This window comes from Protopterus annectens, chromosome 6.part0, assembly GCF_019279795.1.
Source record: "Protopterus annectens isolate FY-2018-M chromosome 6.part0, PAN1.0, whole genome shotgun sequence".
Lineage (NCBI taxonomy): Eukaryota > Metazoa > Chordata > Ceratodontiformes > Protopteridae > Protopterus > Protopterus annectens.
Genome location: NC_056737.1, coordinates 1347810747 through 1347829979, shown reverse-complemented (window position 1 = coordinate 1347829979; position 19233 = coordinate 1347810747). Strand labels below are relative to the sequence as shown.

The 19233-nt window shown below is 38.6% G+C and overlaps 1 protein-coding gene across 1 annotated transcript in view; it reads left to right on the top strand.

Annotated features, from left to right (window-relative positions):
* ADCY5 (adenylate cyclase 5) overlaps window positions 1–19233 on the top strand; it is a 1187789-nt gene that overhangs the window by 1120662 nt on the left and 47894 nt on the right. The window contains exon 19 of the mRNA XM_044073657.1: window positions 14693–14817. Within this exon, the coding sequence (XP_043929592.1) occupies window positions 14693–14817 (125 nt within the window). The remainder of the gene's footprint in view (window positions 1–14692; window positions 14818–19233) is intronic.

Genomic DNA, 19233 nt, shown 5'->3' with positions numbered 1-19233 from the left:
TCTGTGGGTTCAGTGATTTTTGTATCATTTTGGACTAATTCTGCGCATATCTGGGAGTTTCCACCCAGGTTTCTAACATAGCTGAAGAAGGCCTTATGATTGTCTTTTGAATCTATTGCAATTTTTCTCTCAAATTTGGCCTTGGATGATTTTATGAGTGCTCGTATTTTTTTACTAATAATGATCAAGGGTGTCTTCTCTTTTATGGATTTTGCTCTATCATGTAACAGCTTTCTCCTCTTATTGTAAAGTTTGTTTATGGCTGGGGTCCACCAGACTGGACGTTTGCCCTTGGTGGAAAGAGTCTTGGTTTTATTAGGGATTGCCTGATCCATGCAGTCCTGGAGGTGTTCGTAGAAGGCATTTGTAAGGGCTTCCGCAGCTTGGGTTGTGGTTTCCACTGGCTCGGGGGCCTTGAAGGATACCACACCAGTCTTGAGTAGTGTGAAGTTTGCTTTAGAGAAGTTCTTCACTGTGGTCTTTTTGTTTGGGGGGGGGCGAGATGTGGATTTCCAGTGAGATAAGTTTGTGATCTGATCTCACCAATGAGGGATATACTTCCGGTGTGGAGCATTTTGTCCCCATGTTTGTGATGATGAGATCTAGTATATTTTCTCCTCTTGTGGGAACGGTGACTAGTTGTTCCATGGCATTTGAATTTATGAACTCCAGGAACCTTTGGGCTAGAAAGTTGGGGCTTGAGTAATGTTCCCAGTCTATATTCGGGTAGTTGAAGTCACCCAATATAATGGTGTTTGGAGATACATTTATACCCTCCAGTGTCTTCAGGAAGGCTGTGTGGGGTTCCTGAGTTTGAGAGGGTGGCCTGTAGCATGCTACAAATTGTAGAGCAGTTTTGCCTATGGTTAATTGCACCTGGATGGTTTCCGATGCTTCGTGCGTTGCCACCAACCTGGAGGTGTGGGTATCCTTGATGAATATGGATACACCCCCTCCTTTTGTGGTGTGGTCCAGGTTTTGGGGCTGGAACGCATGATATGAGGTAAAACCTGATAGTGCCGGGGTGCTCTCAGGAGCCTTGAACCAGGTTTCAGTCACAGCACAGACATCGATGTTCTCCATACTGAGAAGGGCCTCGAGAGCGTGCATTTTGAGATTTAGACTTCTGGCATTGAGCAGCATTACCCTTAGTTTCTTCCCATTTTTGTTTTCTAGGGTGGTAGGTTTAGAATTTGAGCCTTGCCTAAAAAGGCACTATGGGGTGGCAAGAGCCTTAGCCAATATCCGAATCCCAGGGTGACAGGTGCAAGCCGTCCCTTGCGAAGCAGCGTGGCTTGTCAAGCATGTCATCCCAGGCAGACAGACACTGGATCCCCTTTGAATGACACCAGAAATTAAGCCAATTGTTAAAGCTGATCATCTTGTCTCTATGTTGTGGCATCATTCTTGGTGAAGGAAGGATACTGCTCAGGGTCAGGGTCATACCTGCCTGGGCTACATAATCAGAGAGCTCCTCTATGTCTCTTTTCATGTAGTCCAGGGAGGTACGTCTCAGGTCGTTCACACCAGCATGGACAATGACTGTGTCATATTTGTACTTGCTGTGGAGTGACCTGAGTGCTTGTGTTATGTGGCGGATTCTAGCGCCCGATAGGCAGCTTACTGTGACTCTCTCCTTGTTCAGCCTGGTGAGTGGGACGTCAGTGTGTCTGACTATGGAGTCACCTATGACAAGTATGTTTGGTGTTGTATTTGGCCTTAAGGGCTGTGACTGCTTTGCACACTGATTTTGTGGTTTATGTGTTGCCTGTGGTGTGTCATGAGGTGGCAGTTGCTTGGATGTCTGCTTTGGAGGCCTCTGCTGTTTAGGTAAATTTTTGCTCAGAGCCTCCGAGTATGACTTTGTGTGTTTATGTGTTTGATTCATTGTTGTGATAGCTTTATGTGAGACTGGTTTTGTGGTGTGTGTAGTTGCCTTCTCCTCCTGTCTGGTCTTGCCAGTCCTGAGTTGAGAGAGCTCAGCCTCCAGTTTGGCTAAATAGCTGCATCTCTCGCAAGTATTTGTGTTATGTGGGAGGAGGAGAGGGTTGTCAGTGTACATGAGGCAATTGTAACATTGCCTCAATATTCCCAAATTCACCAACTGGACAGGAGAGGACGCCAGCATCTGGCCCTTCGACATGCTAGAGAAATTTAGAAGTTAGGGGTGTAACTGAATAAGAGAGGACTTAGTAAGGAAGTGGGTACTCCTGGGGGGGGGGGTTGCTAGTGAGGGACTTTGTATAATACAGAAGTGCTAAACCTGAAAAGAAGATGCTTTTAAGACAAGTAAAAGCTTTTAGGAACAAGTGCTGCGCTTTTTAGTTAAGGGATATACTGTTTAGATTACTAGTAGAGCAGTTCTAAGGGAAAAAATGAAGAACAGACTTTATGGAGCCAGAAAAAGTTTAACCTTGTTAAACCGGCGCTGCCCGATGCTGCTCTAGTGGCAACTCCGCGCTAAATCACGCTAAAGCACTCTAAAGCGTGCTTGATAGCAGGGGCTGGAAAGAGCCAGGAATTGACCCAAAACAGCCAATAAAACTACAGTTTCAAGTCAGTAACCACTCCCACGGGGGCAGGGAAGCAGCTCAATGTTTATCACTGCCACTGATCAACAGAGAGACTTTCCTTTAGCCCAAGCAAAAATGGCCTCACAGAAACTTACAAAACAGTTCAAGAACAGCAAGCCTGTAACTTGAACTTTTTTAAATCTCAGAAAAGTGGGAAAAAAGCAAGATTTTTTTTGTTTTTGTTTTTCAGAGATAGCAGAGGTTCACAAGTAATATCAAGTTATAACAGTGCAGTAAATGACCCCACACAAGAGTGCTAGGTCAAAGACAGAAAATATGCAAGTTTTGAGAAAAAAACGATTTTAAAATTAAGTGCAAACAGGAAATTCAGTATACAGCTTTTGGTTGTGCTCTAAATACAGCTACTAATGCAGAAATCAAGTTTAACAAGCCAGAAAATGCTCAAACTAGGCAGCTATGCAGAAAAACTTATCAAATAAACAGAGGAAAAATACTTAAAATCTCAAAAGTGGCTCCTTTCTTCTCTCAGCGTTTTCTCCTCTTGGTGGGTGCTTCACCAACAGCCAACAAGCCTGAAAAGATGCCAAAACCACGAGGCAACTAGGTTTTAAGAGAGGAAGATGAAGGAGTTTTGGAAATGACCCCTTTTGGCCAATAAAACTACAGTTTCAAGTCAGTAACCACTCCCACGGGGGCAGGGAAGCAGCTCAATGTTTATCACTGCCACTGATCAACAGAGAGACTTTCCTTTAGCCCAAGCAAAAATGGCCTCACAGAAACTTACAAAACAGTTCAAGAACAGCAAGCCTGTAACTTGAACTTTTTTAAATCTCAGAAAAGTGGGAAAAAAGCAAGATTTTTTTGTTTTTGTTTTTCAGAGATAGCAGAGGTTCACAAGTAATATCAAGTTATAACAGTGCAGTAAATGACCCCACACAAGAGTGCTAGGTCAAAGACAGAAAATATGCAAGTTTTGAGAAAAAAACGATTTTAAAATTAAGTGCAAACAGGAAATTCAGTATACAGCTTTTGGTTGTGCTCTAAATACAGCTACTAATGCAGAAATCAAGTTTAACAAGCCAGAAAATGCTCAAACTAGGCAGCTATGCAGAAAAACTTATCAAATAAACAGAGGAAAAATACTTAAAATCTCAAAAGTGGCTCCTTTCTTCTCTCAGCGTTTTCTCCTCTTGGTGGGTGCTTCACCAACAGCCAACAAGCCTGAAAAGACACCAAAACCACGAGGCAACTAGGTTTTAAGAGAGGAAGATGAAGGAGTTTTGGAAATGACCCCTTTTGGCCAATAAAACTACAGTTTCAAGTCAGTAACCACTCCCACGGGGGGCAGGGAAGCAGCTCAATGTTTATCACTGCCACTGATCAACAGAGAGACTTTCCTTTAGCCCAAGCAAAAATGGCCTCACAGAAACTTACAAAACAGTTCAAGAACAGCAAGCCTGTAACTTGAACTTTTTTAAATCTCAGAAAAGTGGGAAAAAAGCAAGATTTTTTTTTTTGTTTTTCAGAGATAGCAGAGGTTCACAAGTAATATCAAGTTATAACAGTGCAGTAAATGACCCCACACAAGAGTGCTAGGTCAAAGACAGAAAATATGCAAGTTTTGAGAAAAAACGATTTTAAAATTAAGTGCAAACAGGAAATTCAGTATACAGCTTTTGGTTGTGCTCTAAATACAGCTACTAATGCAGAAATCAAGTTTAACAAGCCAGAAAATGCTCAAACTAGGCAGCTATGCAGAAAAACTTATCAAATAAACAGAGGAAAAATACTTAAAATCTCAAAAGTGGCTCCTTTCTTCTCTCAGCGTTTTCTCCTCTTGGTGGGTGCTTCACCAACAGCCAACAAGCCTGAAAAGATGCCAAAACCACGAGGCAACTAGGTTTTAAGAGAGGAAGATGAAGGAGTTTTGGAAATGACCCCTTTGGCCAATAAAACTACAGTTTCAAGTCAGTAACCACTCCCACGGGGGCAGGGAAGCAGCTCAATGTTTATCACTGCCACTGATCAACAGAGAGACTTTCCTTTAGCCCAAGACAAAATGGCCTCACAGAAACTTACAAAACAGTTCAAGAACAGCAAGCCTGTAACTTGAACTTTTTAAATCTCAGAAAAGTGGGAAAAAAGCAAGATTTTTTTTTGTTTTGGTTTTTTCAGAGATAGCAGAGGTTCACAAGTAATATCAAGTTATAACAGTGCAGTAAATGACCCCACACAAGAGTGCTAGGTCAAAGACAGAAAATATGCAAGTTTTGAGAAAAAACGATTTTAAAATTAAGTGCAAACAGGAAATTCAGTATACAGCTTTTGGTTGTGCTCTAAATACAGCTACTAATGCAGAAATCAAGTTTAACAAGCCAGAAAATGCTCAAACTAGGCAGCTATGCAGAAAAACTTATCAAATAAACAGAGGAAAAATACTTAAAATCTCAAAAGTGGCTCCTTTCTTCTCTCAGCGTTTTCTCCTCTTGGTGGGTGCTTCACCAACAGCCAACAAGCCTGAAAAGATGCCAAAACCATGAGGCAACTAGGTTTTAAGAGAGGAAGATGAAGGAGTTTTGGAAATGACCTTGGCCAATAAAGCTACAATTTCAAGTCAGTAACCACTCCCACGGGGCAGGGAAGCAGCTCAATGTTTATCACTGCCACTGATCAACAGAGAGACTTTCCTTTAGCCCAAGCAAAAATGGCCTCACAGAAACTTACAAAACAGTTCAAGAACAGCAAGCCTGTAACTTGAACTTTTTAAATCTCAGAAAAGTGGGAAAAAAGCAAGATTTTTTTTGTTTTTGTTTTTTCAGAGATAGCAGAGGTTCACAAGTAATATCAAGTTATAACAGTGCAGTAAATGACCCCACACAAGAGTGCTAGGTCAAAGACAGAAAATATGCAAGTTTTGAGAAAAAACGATTTTAAAATTAAGTGCAAACAGGAAATTCAGTATACAGCTTTTGGTTGTGCTCTAAATACAGCTACTAATGCAGAAATCAAGTTTAACAAGCCAGAAAATGCTCAAACTAGGCAGCTATGCAGAAAAACTTATCAAATAAACAGAGGAAAAATACTTAAAATCTCAAAAGTGGCTCCTTTCTTCTCTCAGCATTTTCTCCTCTTGGTGGGTGCTTCACCAACAGCCAACAAGCCTGAAAAGATGCCAAAACCACGAGGCAACTAGGTTTTAAGAGAGGAAGATGAAGGAGTTTTGGAAATGACCCCTTTTGGCCAATAAAACTACAGTTTCAAGTCAGTAACCACTCCCACGGGGGCAGGGAAGCAGCTCAATGTTTATCACTGCCACTGATCAACAGAGAGACTTTCCTTTAGCCCAAGCAAAAATGGCCTCACAGAAACTTACAAAACAGTTCAAGAACAGCAAGCCTGTAACTTGAACTTTTTTAAATCTCAGAAAAGTGGGAAAAAAGCAAGATTTTTTTGTTTTGTTTTTTTCAGAGATAGCAGAGGTTCACAAGTAATATCAAGTTATAACAGTGCAGTAAATGACCCCACACAAGAGTGCTAGGTCAAAGACAGAAAATATGCAAGTTTTGAGAAAAAAACGATTTTAAAATTAAGTGCAAACAGGAAATTCAGTATACAGCTTTTGGTTGTGCTCTAAATACAGCTACTAATGCAGAAATCAAGTTTAACAAGCCAGAAAATGCTCAAACTAGGCAGCTATGCAGAAAAACTTATCAAATAAACAGAGGAAAAATACTTAAAATCTCAAAAGTGGCTCCTTTCTTCTCTCAGCGTTTTCTCCTCTTGGTGGGTGCTTCACCAACAGCCAACAAGCCTGAAAAGATGCCAAAACCACGAGGCAACTAGGTTTTAAGAGAGGAAGATGAAGGAGTTTTGGAAATGACCCCTTTTGGCCAATAAAACTACAGTTTCAAGTCAGTAACCACTCCCACGGGGGCAGGGAAGCAGCTCAATGTTTATCACTGCCACTGATCAACAGAGAGACTTTCCTTTAGCCCAAGCAAAAATGGCCTCACAGAAACTTACAAAACAGTTCAAGAACAGCAAGCCTGTAACTTGAACTTTTTTAAATCTCAGAAAAGTGGGAAAAAAGCAAGATTTTTTTTTGTTTTTTTCAGAGATAGCAGAGGTTCACAAGTAATATCAAGTTATAACAGTGCAGTAAATGACCCCACACAAGAGTGCTAGGTCAAAGACAGAAAATATGCAAGTTTTGAGAAAAAACGATTTTAAAATTAAGTGCAAACAGGAAATTCAGTATACAGCTTTTGGTTGTGCTCTAAATACAGCTACTAATGCAGAAATCAAGTTTAACAAGCCAGAAAATGCTCAAACTAGGCAGCTATGCAGAAAAACTTATCAAATAAACAGAGGAAAAATACTTAAAATCTCAAAAGTGGCTCCTTTCTTCTCTCAGCGTTTTCTCCTCTTGGTGGGTGCTTCACCAACAGCCAACAAGCCTGAAAAGATGCCAAAACCACGAGGCAACTAGGTTTTAAGAGAGGAAGATGAAGGAGTTTTGGAAATGACCCCTTTTGGCCAATAAAACTACAGTTTCAAGTCAGTAACCACTCCCACGGGGGCAGGGAAGCAGCTCAATGTTTATCACTGCCACTGATCAACAGAGAGACTTTCCTTTAGCCCAAGCAAAATGGCCTCACAGAAACTTACAAAACAGTTCAAGAACAGCAAGCCTGTAACTTGAACTTTTTTAAATCTCAGAAAAGTGGGAAAAAAGCAAGATTTTTTTTGTTTTGTTTTTGTTTTTCCAGAGATAGCAGAGGTTCACAAGTAATATCAAGTTATAACAGTGCAGTAAATGACCCCACACAAGAGTGCTAGGTCAAAGACAGAAAATATGCAAGTTTTGAGAAAAAACGATTTTAAAATTAAGTGCAAACAGGAAATTCAGTATACAGCTTTTGGTTGTGCTCTAAATACAGCTACTAATGCAGAAATCAAGTTTAACAAGCCAGAAAATGCTCAAACTAGGCAGCTATGCAGAAAAACTTATCAAATAAACAGAGGAAAAATACTTAAAATCTCAAAAGTGGCTCCTTTCTTCTCTCAGCGTTTTCTCCTCTTGGTGGGTGCTTCACCAACAGCCAACAAGCCTGAAAAGATGCCAAAACCACGAGGCAACTAGGTTTTAAGAGAGGAAGATGAAGGAGTTTTGGAAATGACCCCTTTTGGCCAATAAAACTACAGTTTCAAGTCAGTAACCACTCCCACGGGGAGCAGGGAAGCAGCTCAATGTTTATCACTGCCACTGATCAACAGAGAGACTTTCCTTTAGCCCAAGCAAAAATGGCCTCACAGAAACTTACAAAACAGTTCAAGAACAGCAAGCCTGTAACTTGAACTTTTTTAAATCTCAGAAAAGTGGGAAAAAAGCAAGATTTTTTTTTTCAGAGATAGCAGAGGTTCACAAGTAATATCAAGTTATAACAGTGCAGTAAATGACCCCACACAAGAGTGCTAGGTCAAAGACAGAAAATATGCAAGTTTTGAGAAAAAACGATTTTAAAATTAAGTGCAAACAGGAAATTCAGTATACAGCTTTTGGTTGTGCTCTAAATACAGCTACTAATGCAGAAATCAAGTTTAACAAGCCAGAAAATGCTCAAACTAGGCAGCTATGCAGAAAAACTTATCAAATAAACAGAGGAAAAATACTTAAAATCTCAAAAGTGGCTCCTTTCTTCTCTCAGCGTTTTCTCCTCTTGGTGGGTGCTTCACCAACAGCCAACAAGCCTGAAAAGATGCCAAAACCACGAGGCAACTAGGTTTTAAGAGAGGAAGATGAAGGAGTTTTGGAAATGACCCCTTTTGGCCAATAAAACTACAGTTTCAAGTCAGTAACCACTCCCACGGGGGCAGGGAAGCAGCTCAATGTTTATCACTGCCACTGATCAACAGAGAGACTTTCCTTTAGCCCAAGCAAAAATGGCCTCACAGAAACTTACAAAACAGTTCAAGAACAGCAAGCCTGTAACTTGAACTTTTTTAAATCTCAGAAAAGTGGGAAAAAAGCAAGATTTTTTTTTTTGTTTTTCAGAGATAGCAGAGGTTCACAAGTAATATCAAGTTATAACAGTGCAGTAAATGACCCCACACAAGAGTGCTAGGTCAAAGACAGAAAATATGCAAGTTTTGAGAAAAAACGATTTTAAAATTAAGTGCAAACAGGAAATTCAGTATACAGCTTTTGGTTGTGCTCTAAATACAGCTACTAATGCAGAAATCAAGTTTAACAAGCCAGAAAATGCTCAAACTAGGCAGCTATGCAGAAAAACTTATCAAATAAACAGAGGAAAAATACTTAAAATCTCAAAAGTGGCTCCTTTCTTCTCTCAGCGTTTTCTCCTCTTGGTGGGTGCTTCACCAACAGCCAACAAGCCTGAAAAGATGCCAAAACCACGAGGCAACTAGGTTTTAAGAGAGGAAGATGAAGGAGTTTTGGAAATGACCCCTTTTGGCCAATAAAACTACAGTTTCAAGTCAGTAACCACTCCCACGGGGGGCAGGGAAGCAGCTCAATGTTTATCACTGCCACTGATCAACAGAGAGACTTTCCTTTAGCCCAAGCAAAAATGGCCTCACAGAAACTTACAAAACAGTTCAAGAACAGCAAGCCTGTAACTTGAACTTTTTTAAATCTCAGAAAAGTGGGAAAAAAGCAAGATTTTTTTGTTTTTGTTTTTTCAGAGATAGCAGAGGTTCACAAGTAATATCAAGTTATAACAGTGCAGTAAATGACCCCACACAAGAGTGCTAGGTCAAAGACAGAAAATATGCAAGTTTTGAGAAAAAAACGATTTTAAAATTAAGTGCAAACAGGAAATTCAGTATACAGCTTTTGGTTGTGCTCTAAATACAGCTACTAATGCAGAAATCAAGTTTAACAAGCCAGAAAATGCTCAAACTAGGCAGCTATGCAGAAAAACTTATCAAATAAACAGAGGAAAAATACTTAAAATCTCAAAAGTGGCTCCTTTCTTCTCTCAGCGTTTTCTCCTCTTGGTGGGTGCTTCACCAACAGCCAACAAGCCTGAAAAGATGCCAAAACCACGAGGCAACTAGGTTTTAAGAGAGGAAGATGAAGGAGTTTTGGAAATGACCCATTTTGGCCAATAAAACTACAGTTTCAAGTCAGTAACCACTCCCACAGGGGGCAGGGAAGCAGCTCAATGTTTATCACTGCCACTGATCAACAGAGAGACTTTCCTTTAGCCCAAGCAAAAATGGCCTCACAGAAACTTACAAAACAGTTCAAGAACAGCAAGCCTGTAACTTGAACTTTTTTAAATCTCAGAAAAGTGGGAAAAAAGCAAGATTTTTTTTTTGTTTTTCAGAGATAGCAGAGGTTCACAAGTAATATCAAGTTATAACAGTGCAGTAAATGACCCCACACAAGAGTGCTAGGTCAAAGACAGAAAATATGCAAGTTTTGAGAAAAAACGATTTTAAAATTAAGTGCAAACAGGAAATTCAGTATACAGCTTTTGGTTGTGCTCTAAATACAGCTACTAATGCAGAAATCAAGTTTAACAAGCCAGAAAATGCTCAAACTAGGCAGCTATGCAGAAAAACTTATCAAATAAACAGAGGAAAAATACTTAAAATCTCAAAAGTGGCTCCTTTCTTCTCTCAGCGTTTTCTCCTCTTGGTGGGTGCTTCACCAACAGCCAACAAGCCTGAAAAGACGCCAAAACCACGAGGCAACTAGGTTTTAAGAGAGGAAGATGAAGGAGTTTTGGAAATGACCCATTTTGGCCAATAAAACTACAGTTTCAAGTCAGTAACCACTCCCACGGGGGCAGGGAAGCAGCTCAATGTTTATCACTGCCACTGATCAACAGAGAGACTTTCCTTTAGCCCAAGCAAAAATGGCCTCACAGAAACTTACAAAACAGTTCAAGAACAGCAAGCCTGTAACTTGAACTTTTTTAAATCTCAGAAAAGTGGGAAAAAAGCAAGATTTTTTGTTTTTGTTTTTCAGAGATAGCAGAGGTTCACAAGTAATATCAAGTTATAACAGTGCAGTAAATGACCCCACACAAGAGTGCTAGGTCAAAGACAGAAAATATGCAAGTTTTGAGAAAAAACGATTTTAAAATTAAGTGCAAACAGGAAATTCAGTATACAGCTTTTGGTTGTGCTCTAAATACAGCTACTAATGCAGAAATCAAGTTTAACAAGCCAGAAAATGCTCAAACTAGGCAGCTATGCAGAAAAACTTATCAAATAAACAGAGGAAAAATACTTAAAATCTCAAAAGTGGCTCCTTTCTTCTCTCAGCGTTTTCTACAGATGAAGAACATAGTACATCAGTCGACAACTAGAATCTTAATCTGTGAAGTACATAACAGACATTAACAAATGTTACAATGAGAAGTTCCTGCTGTATAATAAGTACTAGGCTTATGAACATCCGAGCTTGCTATAATCAAGGTAGTTAGTGGAGTGGAAAGAAAGGTAGTGGTTGGATGGGGTGGGTGATATTAGAGCGGGATTTGCAAGGGCATAGCCAGCATGTTTTTAAGTGCGCTTTTAGTAAAGTTTTGAAGTGGGTGCATGATGGTACTGAGGTAATTGTGGGTGGAAGGGAGTTCCATAATTTGGCTATGGTGCAAGAGAATAGTGCTTCACCAGCAGAGTTATTGGCTTTAGTGATCTGATTTTTGTTGCTGGATCTTAGTGGTCTGGTGGTGCGATAGGGTTGGAGTAGATTCTGGAGGGATGGGACATTTAGTGGATGGTTTACTAGTTTGTAAAAAAATGGTGGTATTATTTTACATAAAAATAAATAACTACAGAATAAAATAAATAAAGAACTACATAAATGTCCCATTGTGCCTATGTTCATATTAGTTGTTGGCAGCTACCTCCCAAGCTCAGGGCCCTAGTGGCCACCTGAATCACTGAATCACACCTCTATTATTATCTGTCCTTGACTATAACACACAAAATGACATGCTTTACCAAGATCCCTTGGCATAGACTCCATGTATTAACTGACTTGCTTCTACACACTCCTTTCTTAATACTGTATGTTCAATTTTTCATGCAGAGCAGACTAAGTGTACAATTAAAAGAGTCTTTATGGAAGATTTTTGTGTGTAGAGCACCTGTTGCAGGTGATGTAATGTTATGTAAGAAAGGCCAAAATGAAGATTATAGAAGTCTTATTGTAATGGATGAATTAAGTGAGTTGTTTAAAATAAAGACCAAACAGAGGTTTGATTAATTATGCCATGTTTTCTTAGGTCATCAATATTTGTGAATATTTATAAGTATATGTAATGTTAGTCTATCTTCAGAAAGGTTTCAGAGGTATTAAGTGCTATTGTTACATTTATTTTATTCACAAGTAATCTTAGTACCTTTTTAACAGAACAACTATATATATATATATGTATATATATATATATCTATATATGTATATAGAGAGAGAGAGAGATATGTGTGTGGGTATATATATATATGTGTATGTGTGCGTATATATATATATATATATATATATATATATATATATATATATATATATATTTTTTTTTTTTTTTACGTAGTTTTATGGGGGGAGTTTGTCTTTTATTTTATTTTTTGGTTGCAGTGGAAAAGAGGCCCAGTTCAGCCACATGGAATTAAGTAAACAGTGTGTAAATTAACCTGTGCTATGCTGTAAGTCTGTTGTTTCATCATTGCAGAACTAGCATCTCGATGGACTGGCAGGAAAAGGATAATAAATGTTTTGATGTTAGGTGTCATGTAGGCATTAGGACTGATAATACATTGAATATATAAAACTTTTTAAAAAAAAAAAAAACAATAAATATGAAAATCCTATGATATCCGTGACAGTCCATAATCTGCGGTGATGCAGCGGTAGTGTTGTTGCCTCACAGCAAGAAGTTCTCCCATTCGATTCTCGGCTGGAGTGCGGGGAGTGCCTTCTGTGTGGAGTCTGCATGTCCTTCCCGCGGTTTGTTGGGTGTTCGAAAGGTATGCGTAAAATGGGCGTGCCTTCGTTGAAGGTTGGACGTTGAGCTGGCACCTCGGCGTTCGTGAAAATCTATTGCCAATCATTAGCGGACCGGAGTTCCACTGTGGCGACCCCTAACCGGGAAAAGCCGAAAGACGAACAACAACATCTGTGACAGTCCATAGTTAAATGCTGTGTGGCAGAATCCCCATATGAACAGTTAGATGAGATGTGTATTCATTTGTAATTAAGAAAAAAGGTAAAATCTTTAAAAGGGCTTGAATCGGGTTTTGCTACTGAATCTGATGTTTGAACTTTCTGCACGATATGCATTTTTTCTTCATCAAAGTATGAAATGGGATTAGCTCTACAGCTGTGATTGTTAGCCAACAGATAAGCAGTGCAAATGTGAAAGTTAAATATAGTTTTTTTAAAGGATGTCTTTTGTAGACCTAAAAGTTGTTAGGTCAAAATAAGTTATTTTTGAAAATGTTGAAAGGATTGGGGAATCTTGAAATCCAGAATTCAAAGAAAAGTTTGGGTTCTTGGTAGCTCTTAAAATAATCAGTTGCCCTTCATACTCAGCCTTACGAACGCACTTCTTGACAATATTAATGAGTTTAGCACTAGACTGGGGAGATGGAGCAAGTGCAGTCTTGAAGAAATTTAGAAGAATAACAGCCTTGGGCTCTTTTCCTATTTATGACAGAATATCTTTTTACCAGGATAAGTGCTCAGAATGAGTCTGCTGTAGAGTAACTGGCTGTCTTAGGAAGTTTTTTTTTTCTTTAGACCCTCTCCTTTCTGGCATAGGATTTAATCATGTTGATCAAACAGACTGCGATTTTTATTGTACCAGATAAATACATTGTTTAAGGAATTAATTCTAATAAAGTGAGTGTGAGCTACATGAAAAAATGGTTTAAGTTGAACATTCCTGGAAATGTGTTCTTTTTTAACTATTGAGAACCTGGCTTAAATGTTACATTTCATTTAGTCCTTTTTTTCCTAAATTGTGAGCAATTCCATCAAGATCTAAGCAGGTATTAAATATAGCCGTGGTATCTATAGTGTAGCTAATTTCGAAATAGCATTATGAGTGGCAGGCTGCTTTCTCACTGTCATTCAGAATTGAATGTGAAGTATAAAGAGTTATACAGAGTATGGTGGATTCATTGATATTATTGTAGGCACTCTGGTGAAGGAAGAAATATTTTAAAAGTGCTGGTACTGACCATTGAGGGTGTGAAGGGTATATCCGAATATCATAAAGTACAGAGATTGTTAATAGTTATTAATATTGATTGTGATAGAATGAAGTAAGGTTCTAGACATATTAGCATGCTTAAGTAATTATGCATTAGTTATGTAATTGTCAGACTCTTAAATTAACAGTTTGGCAAACAATTTGTTTTTTTTTTCCAAACTGTTAATTTAACAATTTGGCAATTATATAACTAATCCACAGTTACTTCGCTACACCAATCCAGCATAATTAAAGCTGGAACCCAAAGTGACAATAGCACCTCCTGTCTGCTGACTAATACCAATATAAATACAGCTCTGTTTGTTTAGTCTTCCAAGTTTAGAAAAAATCTTTAGAACTATGTATTTTTTAAAGGCTGCAAAACAAACTTTCTTTTCACACAGAAAAGTGTTTGCATGCATAAAGATACATGCAAACACTTTGTATGACAAGAAAAGTTTGTTTTGTGCTTTTAGACATGATCTTTAGAACTTATTTTCTGTTCAAAAAAAGTTGTACTACCTTACCCAGTACTGGCTAAGTACATTCAAGCCAGTGTACGCTGGTTCAGGCTGTTGTAAGTAATTTGAGATAAGTTTTCAGTCTGAGCAGTTTTGCTGCTTCTGAGAAAGGTAGATGTATTCTGTTGCTGCTGCATTACCCATTGTTGCAGATAGCTTTGTGACTACAAAACTAAGAACAATAATACAGATATTTAAGAATGTGGCCTTTCAGAACAGAAAAGTAGAATACTAGGTAAAAGTATATCCTTAAAGAAATTAAGGTGATCTGGTTTATTCACTGTTTAGTCTGAAGTTGCTGTATCTAATGCAGGGACTGCATGTAGCCCTTCTAACATTCCACTTGTTTGGATTTTGGAAATATAAACCAGTTCTTCTGCTAAATAATGTATACTTTGTGTATTTGCAGGACTGAACATTGGTCAAGTAGTTGCTGGAGTTATTGGAGCCCTTAAACCACAGTATGACATCTGGGGAAATACAGTCAATGTAGCTAGTCGTATGGACAGCACAGGAGTCCCTGACAGGATTCAGGTAATAGTGACATTTTATTTCAACCCTTCTATAAGTGTAACATTTGAGAATAAATAAGCAAAATAACCTGTAGTCTGAGTGCTCTACCCTTAATAGGAATTAAGACAATATAAACTTTTAACTGTGGTACATAAGTGCTTCATAAAACAGAAATGTAGTAGAAAACAGTAACATCATTAATATCTTATGCAAATGAAGCAAATTGTTTACATTATTTTCAATTTAGCATAGGAGGTTGTGTCATCACCACTTTGCCTTCTTGTTGTTCAGATTTTCCTGTATATGTTTGCACCTGTTTCCTGACCAATTTCCGAGGATTACATCCCCTTCTTCCTTCCCAGAATACTTTCAACATACTGAGGGAGCTGTCCGTTTGTATGATGACAAATTATGCAATAATATACAACTGGCTGATGTAGGTCATTGTGAGACGACAACCATATCCTGAATTGCATTGCCCTCTTGGAGATATAATTTTAAATAAGGAAGCGTAGGAAGTAGAGCCTTCCTCTTGTGGAATGTGGGAATAGACTCCTCCCCCCCCCCACACCAAAGAAACATATTTTTAATTAGACTACTGATTCTGCTTTAAAACTTGTTTTCAATTAAGTGGCCATAGCTCATCCTTATTCAAAATATTTTCAGTTAAGTGGAAGTCACAGACTAATCTTGTTAGAGTCAGAAAGTCATTATTATTTGTACTGAAAATTCTGGAATGCTTCCATTTTGCACCGTTCTTTGGTGAAGAACATCTTCTGATATCATCTGAGTATAAATTTCATGTATTTTCACCATTGAAAGGTATTGATTTCTAACATTTTTTACCCTCTGAGGTATTTATAGAGCCTTCCTTTCTCTTCCATTTTCTGTGCAGTACATATTGAGAACCAAAGTCACTTTTCACAAGAGTGCTAATGTAGTTTCTAAGCCATTGATGTTGTCCACCCTTGTAAAGGTTTTACTCTATATCTTTCAAGACTATGTACCCAATAATATAGGTTGCATTGTACCAGTGGTCTAAACATTTTTACTGTTACTTCTGTATATCTACTAGTGCCATCTTTTTCTGGTATATTCTTCCTGATTTGTGGTTAAAAAAAATGCATGTTTTTTTTTGTGGATGGTATTTCTTATAGAACATTTAGCTGTGACGTGGTGCAGTGGTTGGCATGCAGCCTCAGCAAGAGGAGAGGTTCTTTCTCCGGCGGCTGGGGGGCCTCCTCTGTCTGAGTCTGCTCCCATGTCTGTGGGTGGTGGCCCTCCGGTGGGTGCTTTCCTTTCTCTCCCATCCTTCAGACATGCTGCAGGTGGCACTCTAAATTGGAATTGGGTGTGGTGTGTGGTGTGTGTGTGTGTTGGTGGAAGGTTAGAAGGGCTGGGGGCTCGACACACAAAAAAAACTCCACTCATTTTCAATGTGCGGACAGGTGATCCGCTGTGGCGACCCCTAACCGGGATAAAGCCGAAAGAAGAAGAAGAAGAAGATTTCTTATAGAACATTTGCACTTTGATCTCAAGGCTGCTGAAACCTGAATATTATGGTGCAACATTTTCAGCTAGTGCTGCTAAACATTTATGAGAGAGAATTCCCAGGTTTGAAGGAACATCTCTGTAAATGGTTTACATCAACAGAAATAGACCCAAGGAAGTGAGTCTACTCTTTTTTTTATATTATAGATTATTTCTGAAGACTGTGACTGACTGAAATGCCAAAACTCTAGCATTTGTTTTCCATTTGCAGTGTGTATGTATATAGCACTTTGTCATGATTCTACCGTGGCAACACTCAAGTATTGTAAAACATCCATTTAATGGTTTATATACAATTCAGGATAGAAGATATGAAGTGTCATTTCATATTAAATTATTGCGTAAGATATGCCACCTGATTCCAAAAGACTTGCTTCAGTGTAAGTGACCGCTTACACTGAGAGCAAGCTGTTTTGGAATCTGGGCCTTGGTGTAAGTTTGTGTGTAGTCAGGCCTTACACCAAAGTACCAGAGTAGATCTTTCGTTTAGGATTCTCCTGTCTCTTTCAGTTTGCCTATACTCTGATATCAATCCCTGGTAGGGAAAGCAGTCTCTAACCTGCAGTCCAAATGCCTTCTTGACCTCCTCCCACCCTATTACTTTTCCCTCTTTAGTTATTTGCACCCAAGTACCTTGGTTCCTTTGCCAGTTTTAGCCAGTTAATTCCAGCCTTCTTGTGTCTATTTTCTGTACCCCTACTTGGAGTCATCCCTACTGGCAAAGTCTCCTTTCTCCATTCCAATGGTGGGTTAATTATTCGAAATCCAAATACTTTCCTGCTACTTTATGAATATAATATTCCAAATGACTGCTGCTGTTCTCCTTAAGGATCGGCTTTGAAAATCCCACTATCTCCTTGTTTCTTGAACTTCCTTCCTGCTTCATTGTCCTTTTCCAGTCTGAATTATAACCATCTCCTTGTGTTACCTGTATGAGAATAAACTGTGTAGCTCTAAAATATCCCTTCAAATGAGGTAATCCTGAACTACCTTGTTCTACTGGAAGGCTCAACTTATCCCAGTTAATTCTTATCCTCTTTTCAGATAAATTCATTCAACTCTTTATTAATTATCATCCACAACTTTTTCTCTGGTTGATAAAAATATGCTTGACTTGTTCATAAAACTATAGGGACTAAAAACATTTTCTGTTCTTGTATCTTACTATCCATATCCATAAATAAGAGCTTCCATCTTCTCAGTTTTTGTATTATCTTTCATTTAGTCACTTCCCACATATCCTTAGCTGCCACAAGAGAAGTCTTTTTAATCCATACCCCTAAATACTTCATCTTGTAGTGTCCCCATAAATATGGATATTGCTAAACTGAATTTGTGTGCAGATATATAATAATTGACTAAAGCCTTTGTATTATCTTCATTAATTTTATTTCCGAAAGTGACTTGAAACAGTCTCAAAATGTTCAACAACACTTAGGTGTCTTTTTCTGTATTTGTCAGGTACAAAATAATATCATCTACAAATAAGGTCAGCTTTTTTTGATTTCCATACCAGTTATATCCTTGAATTTCTGAGTCCCTTATTTTCTTTGGCAGTGGCTCTAAATATAAAGCAAATAAATGGGAAAAAGAACATCCCTGCCTGCTTCTCTGTTTAAATGAAACTTATCAGAGAGGAACCCTCCCATTTAATTCTTTCCTGCAATCCTTCATATATCCTCCTAATTAATCCTATTATTGTAGCTGGGAATGCAAATGTTTCTATTACCCTACTCATAAAATCCCAGCTTACACTGTCAAATGCTTTTTTCTGCATCATGACCCAACAATAAAAACAACAGTATTTTCTTGCGTTCTGCTTCCTTTTGAGTAATCATTGTTTTGTTAATGTTGTCAAATGTTTGGCCTCCCTTGCACAAAACCACATTGATCCATATTATTTGATTTTGGCAGCACCTTTGCCATTCGTGTATCTGGTATAGACATAAGTAAACACTTCATACTACTCATGGTTTAAAATCTGAAACTTGGTCTTATGAGTCTTTACCATCTTTGGGTACCTTCTTGAAATTCACTCATACAGTGAGTGACAAGGAGAACAGAAACCAAAGCACTTATTTTAAAGTTTATTTCGCTAGTGTCTTAGTTTTTTAATACAGTATTGAATTGTGACAACTATGTGTTATTGGAGCCGTTTTGTGCACTGGATATCTCTGTTTTTGTTGAATTTCCTTCATTAACACCATACCTACTCTGGTTCATAGGTAATTGCTAAGGTTACAGTCAAGGGAATTATTGAGGAGCCGAGTCCAAATTTCCAGTTGCCTCAAAGCACTGCCTGGTTAAGTGACTTGCTCAAGGTCACGCAGTAGGCAAATGAGGGCTGAGGGAATCAAACCCTCTACTACAGGAGCTACAACTCATAACCTTAACCCTCTGTGCCAACTGTCAGAGTAAACTAAAAAGGGGGATTCGAACCCCATACCATTGCCACAGGGAACAACAGCATTAACCCACTATGCTAACCAATACGTTATGGGTGGAAGAGAGGGATGCAGGAACAAAGTATTTATTTTTTTATTTGCTTTTTGTTTACAGGGATTGTCATACCCCTTTTTTGTGGAGACTCCTGGAGAAAAGCTCCACAGACGTAGATGTGACCATCAATTGCAGCTTGCTTGAAGTCACACAGTAGGCAAATGGAGGCAAAAGGGTTCAAACTCTGTACTGTTGACTTCACGAAGCAGTGCAGTAATATTGCACAGCCTGAAGTGTCAGACAACTACAAATCACTCACTGTTAACAGAACAATGAGTGTGGCATGGATGACAATTTCTGAACAATAAAAACTATGAACCTGTAATGACTGGCATTACTGAGTGACTGAACTCCTTAGAGATTTGCCAGAAAAAAAAGTTAGAGGGT